Source organism: Octopus bimaculoides, chromosome 6, assembly GCF_001194135.2.
Source record: "Octopus bimaculoides isolate UCB-OBI-ISO-001 chromosome 6, ASM119413v2, whole genome shotgun sequence".
Lineage (NCBI taxonomy): Eukaryota > Metazoa > Mollusca > Cephalopoda > Octopoda > Octopodidae > Octopus > Octopus bimaculoides.
Genome location: NC_068986.1, coordinates 95,151,826 through 95,157,829, shown reverse-complemented (window position 1 = coordinate 95,157,829; position 6,004 = coordinate 95,151,826). Strand labels below are relative to the sequence as shown.

The 6,004-nt window shown below is 38.6% G+C and overlaps 1 protein-coding gene across 1 annotated transcript in view; it reads right to left on the bottom strand.

Annotated features, from left to right (window-relative positions):
• The window catches only part of LOC106883919 (carbonic anhydrase-like), a 49,261-nt gene that overhangs the window by 8,835 nt on the left and 34,422 nt on the right, over positions 1-6,004 (bottom strand). Inside the window, exon 5 of the mRNA XM_052968443.1 lies at positions 2,247-2,339. Within this exon, the coding sequence (XP_052824403.1) occupies positions 2,247-2,339 (93 nt within the window). The remainder of the gene's footprint in view (positions 1-2,246; positions 2,340-6,004) is intronic.

Sequence of the window (6,004 nt, the reverse complement as noted above, 5' to 3'; positions counted from 1 at the left end):
ACACACACACACACACACACACACACACACACACACACACACACACACACACACACACATATGTAAATTACAAATTTTCTACCGTGTAGATATTTTCCTTGTATCAATATTTACACTATTTATAGCCAATGTCCTTCATTTCCTGCTTAGCTTCCTTTTTCTTCTTCATTATCGTCTGCTTGGTTTAAGAAAACGAAGCTAATATTTTCCCTTTCAGCACTCAGACATTTATGATCGTCTTGTTCGACTCATTTTATATTTGATGGCCATTAAAAAAATTGCTGAAGTGAAAGAAGCAATTACACTACATACATACATACATACATACATACATACATACATCGTACATACATCATACATACATACATACATACATACATACATCCATACATACAGACACGGACATATATATATATGTATAAGTATATGTGTGTGTGTGTGTGTGTGTTTGTGTGTGTATGTATATATATATGTATGAATATGTATATTATGATATATGCAAGACTCTTTACTGTGAGATTGCACACAAATAGCAAGTTATTTTATTTGCTTCAGCAATTGGGTCACGGCTATGCCAGGGCTCTACCTGAAAGGCTTTTAATTGATCAAATCGGCTCTACTTCTTAGTTTGATATCTGTTTTTTATCGACCTTATTTGTCGAATGCTCAAGTGACGTTACATAAACATAGAAGACCTGCTTAAACGAAAAGGTAGACACGGCGACGGGCACGTAACCACAGACCTATACGCACGTGCGCATATACACATCTATATGATGTATATTTATAATACATGGTTATTGTATATCTATAGAATACGTAGCGTGAATATTGACAGAGTCCTAAACAGCAACTCACTGCCTTGGAATTGAACCCCAAATCACTCTGTTCAGGCGTGAAAATAACTGTGAACTCCAAAACAGGATCTTGTGTGGGATTGATGACGTCAGCAAGCAACTAACCATTCAGACTCCTGGTAAACATATTAAGAACTTGTTTTTATCAGTAGCTAGGCTAACTGGTAAAAATAATAGTCTAGAAGTTGTAATAAACCTAACCATTTTGCGATAAACAGTATTTTGCAATGAACAACATTTTGGAATGTCATAAACGATTTTGTCCTTGGCGTATTTTCTTGACAGACCATGGGCATATATCGGTGATTTGTCTGGTAACTGATTAGTGATCACAGCACAAAATACTGAGAGAATTTACGTCACTCACTTCGGCAACACAATTCAATGACTACATCAATCCACTAACATTGCTGGCACACGCATCTCGCACGGACACACACGAACTGACTCACTAGGTATAAGTATATTTTTTTCTGTCGTCGTCGAAACGATAACATTTTTTTTTGTTAACGATTAATAGATATTTTCTGCATTTGGACATAAATTTTTGTTCTTTTGCCAACCAACCAACCAACCAACCAAATATTTTATTGTTACAAACTTATGTAAAGCATTATTTTATCCTTTTAAAGTTTCCAGTCTCTGTAAAGTTGGAACTGATAGAGATATATCACATTTTATGGTTTGTGCAACCTCAATACATATATTCATCGACCTGGAAAGATAAAAATCAAAGTCAATCCTACTCTTCCTTGAGGGTCTCCATTATATTTCTAGAAGTGCAGAATGAGGGTTTGCACGTCTCTTCCTAAATTACAGTCAATTACAACAATCCACTACTTCTTCTTTATTGACTGGTATTAATTTTATTAATTTAGGAGGGATAAAACGAAAAATGGGCCTGGTGTGACTTAATTCCTGTATATCTAGCATATGTCTAGCATGTAACAAAATATAGGAATGTAGTATAGGGCCAGCTGCCAATTACGAGCGAGTATAGCTTGGTAACATGTACCATGCTTTTGTACGATTGCTTTAGCTGCCTATGTAGTCCTAAGCAATTATAGATACCCTCTCGGCCATTCTAACCTTGACCCAACAGAATATTCACGGTGTGATAGCCAGATGGAAAATGGCTGCACCAACACCTACTTGGTACTCATTACAGCTGATTAGACAGTAGCAACGTGAAATGAAGAACTTAGCTCAAGGACACAACACATCGACTTTCCCATGAAGCAGAAAACCTTACCCATTTGGCCATGCACTTTTATCACAAGGGAAGAATGTGCGCAAAAGACAACAAAGCAAAGATAGAAAAACTGAAAGAAAAAAGGAACAAAGACAGCAACAATAAAATCAATAGGTTTTATCAGCTTTACTACTTACTTCGAAGAAAATAGCCAGTACAGCTAAACCGTTCTTCTTCGTGAGGGCCTCCGATATATTAGGGTATTTCTGGGAATAGTGGACGATATGCATCTAGAAAAACGAAGGGAAGTTAATGAGAAAACAATACTGGCGCGCGCGCGTTTATATTTTACTCCAACAAATCCGTGTATGTGTCTACGTGTGAGTGCTATAAAGAGTTTGCGACTCTGGCTAAATTAAATGTAATTGTCAGGTCCTGTCAAACTGCTTGCCTTTTCATTTCTGCTTTAATCCATACGTACCGGCTCAAAGGGAAACTACTTCTAGCCGTTTTAGAAACCTAGTCACAAAATCACATGTTCAGCTGTAGTTCAAACCGGAATTTTAGTGACATACCAATTTGAGCACTCAGATCGCATGCTTATTAGTTTGAGTCATCCAGACGAAAACTCCTCGTATTTCATATCAGTATATATATATAAGTAACCGCTACGATTACACATTACACATAAAACAGTAAATAGTCAGGGCTAGACACTTCATCAAATACTTTTAATTTCTTATTCTGCTGTTACTTCTAACGATTCGTTTCTTATACTGAATAATAATGATTTTCATTATATGTACAGCACTACAAAATTCGAGGGAAAGTTATTAAAGATTTAAAAGGATCCAAGTCCTTGACGACTGCTCACCTTATCGAACCTGCAAAAGATACATATCTTATAACTGCGATGCGTTTGATCCGGCACTCTACCGACCCTGCTTCTTGCTGCATCTTTTTTTTTTGTAGACATAATACTAAAACTGTTACTAGTAATTCTTTTTAATTTTTGTCACAAGGCCAGCAATTTTGAAAGGAAGGGGGAGTCGATTGTACGGACCCCAGTACTTGAATGGTGCGTATTTAATCGACCCCGAACATAAAGAGCCAGAAAAAATGCCGCTAAGAATTTTGTGGTGCGCAGTAATAATTCTTCCAGTTCTTCGCTTTAATACTGTTACTAATAAAGGTTACAAATTTTGGCGCCGGACCAGCAATTTTGGGGAGAGGATTAAATCGACTACGTCAACCCCAATGCTCACTTGGTACTTATTTTATCGACCCCTAAAGGCAAAGTCGGCTCCGGAGGAATTTGAACTCAGAACGTAAAGACAGACGAAATGCCGCTAAGCATTTTGTCTGCCGTACTGACGATCCTGCTAGCTTGCCGCCTTTATACTATTACTTCAACTACTATGTTAATAGCATCGCCATAATATCTAGTAATATTATCTAACCAATGGTGATGAGTGGTAGATTCAGTAGAACATTAGATTTAATGATTCATGGTATATAAATGGTTTCTTACATTCTGAGTTCGAATTACACTGATGTCGGCATTTTCTGCAATCTTTCTAAGATCTGTAAATAAATATCATCCGAGTATAGTGGGTCGATATAATCATCTATATACCTCCCACCCCCACAAATATGTAATCTTGTTTCTATATTAGCAATCAATACTCTTTGATCTCTTATCACATTATATTTGTTCTTTCCGTTACAATTTTAGTTCTTCTGTCTGTCATTTTGCGGAAGCAGGAAGGAATGGTGTCGGATTCCTGCAAGGATGTTGTAGCTGCAATAGGCGAGTACTGATACGAAGCAGTGTCATGTCTCCCACCCCATTCCCATAATAAGCTACTGAAGACTTGAAGATTATGTAATATCTCAATCAAAGAGAAAAAAATTTTAATCTGGCGGAGCAGAATCCATTTATCTCTCCGCCCTACCTACCTACCTACCTACCTACCTACCTACCTATCTATCTATCTATCTATCTATCTATCTATCTATCTATCTATCTATCTATCTATCTCTCGATTTTTGACTGCAATATGAAACGCAACAGGAAGCAGCAGCAACGGTATAATATATGTGATGCGAAATGAAACATGAAATTACTGGAAATAAAACATGACTAGGCTCAGCCATGTCCTCACGATGTTTTCCGATGTTTCAGTATAATTGCAAAAAGGTCATTGAGTTTCCTTGGAGAATCTGATACTGAAGCTTCAGTCAACGAAAGGTCCCAGGGCTCGTGATTTTCTAAAAAATCTTGTTGATAGCATGCTACCCTATAAGTTTTACACACATGCCTATTTACCCTCCTCAAATCTTGGAATGATTTGGGACCACGTACTTCGTAGTAGCATTTTGCTTGGCATCGGGGGTCACTGTAAACTCTTGCATGAGCATCAGCCCCATGTTTCCTCTTATGTCATTTATTGTTTTTCCAGGTATAATACTTGGGTAATTGTGAGTAATCTTGCATCTTCATCTACTTGAAACAACTTTAAAAAAAGGCAGTAAGGGTAGTTTCTTGTCGAGAAAGTGCTTGTTGCAAGGCTGTTTGTTTTGTAAAGATAACCCTGTGGCCATTCCCTAGATGGACACTAAGATGAATGATGGCCGAGTGCCTCTCATGAATGAGAAAATTCAAGATGCGCCAAAAAGCCTCATTGGCACTGATGTACCTTCCTCTGTCATCCTGTGCAACTTCGTCGTTTTTATTTATCTGCTGACTGCAATTCTGCATAAGAGTGTATGCTGCAGCATCTAAACTTTTGTTTATATATTTGCAAACATACTTAATAGAGTTAACAGAGTTGCAGAAGTCCATATTGACTACCTTGGAAATTAAAATGGAGATTAAATGAAAAAATGATTTACGTGAATATCTTCCCAAGAGTGATTGAAATAAATGGCGGTTGTGGCGCACGCACGCACGCACGCACGCATGCACGCATGCACGCACACACACACACACACACACGCACACACAGACAGTATCAAACATCAAATGAAATGGAAGTGTGTTTGTGTGTGAGAGAGAAAGAGAGAGAGAGAGAACGAGTAAAGGGGTGTGTTGTCATGTATACATACATAAATAAATATACGTACATCTTTTTTGTATGTATGTGTGCGTGCGTGTGTGTGTGTGAGAGAGAGAGAGAGAGAGAGAGTGAGTGCCACTTAGACATCACTCTCTCTGTGCCTCTCTCTCTCTCTGTGCCTCTCTCTGCCTCTCTCTGCCTCTCTCTGCCTCTCTCTCTCTCTGCCTCTCTTTCTCTCTGCCTCTCTCTCTCTCTGCCTCTCTCTCTCTCTGCCTCTCTCTCTCTCTGCCTCTCTCACTCTTTGCCTCTCTCTCTCTGTGCCTCTCTCTCTCTCCGTGCCTCTCTCTCTCTCTGCCTCTCTCTCTCTCTCTCTCTCTCACACACACACTCACACATACATACAAGAAAAGATGTATGCATATGAGTTTATGTATGTACGTATACATGACAATACACTCCTTCCTTCCCTCTCTCTCTCACACACATATACATAAATGTATACAAAGGTACATACAAAAACACACATGTGCGTTGTGACTGACTACAAATACATAGAGCCGAACACGGCGCGCAAGAAGTAATTCTTGTGCGCCGTGAAATAGAGAGAGAGATTTCGCAAATGAAGAATGAAGATGGGAAATTTCGCCGTTCCTACGTCGATACCGGAAGTTGACATTGGGAAACCTTTTTAAAGAAGTGAATCGTAAGTATAAAGCAATATTATTTATTTTTAATAAAAAAATAAACTCAAGAGCCTATTATGCATCCGAGATCAAGTTATTCATGCATCTCAAGTATGGAAGCAATTCGTGCAGTCCGCACGCATGCACACACACACACACACACACAGAGGTGCACACACACACACACACACACACACACACACACACACACAC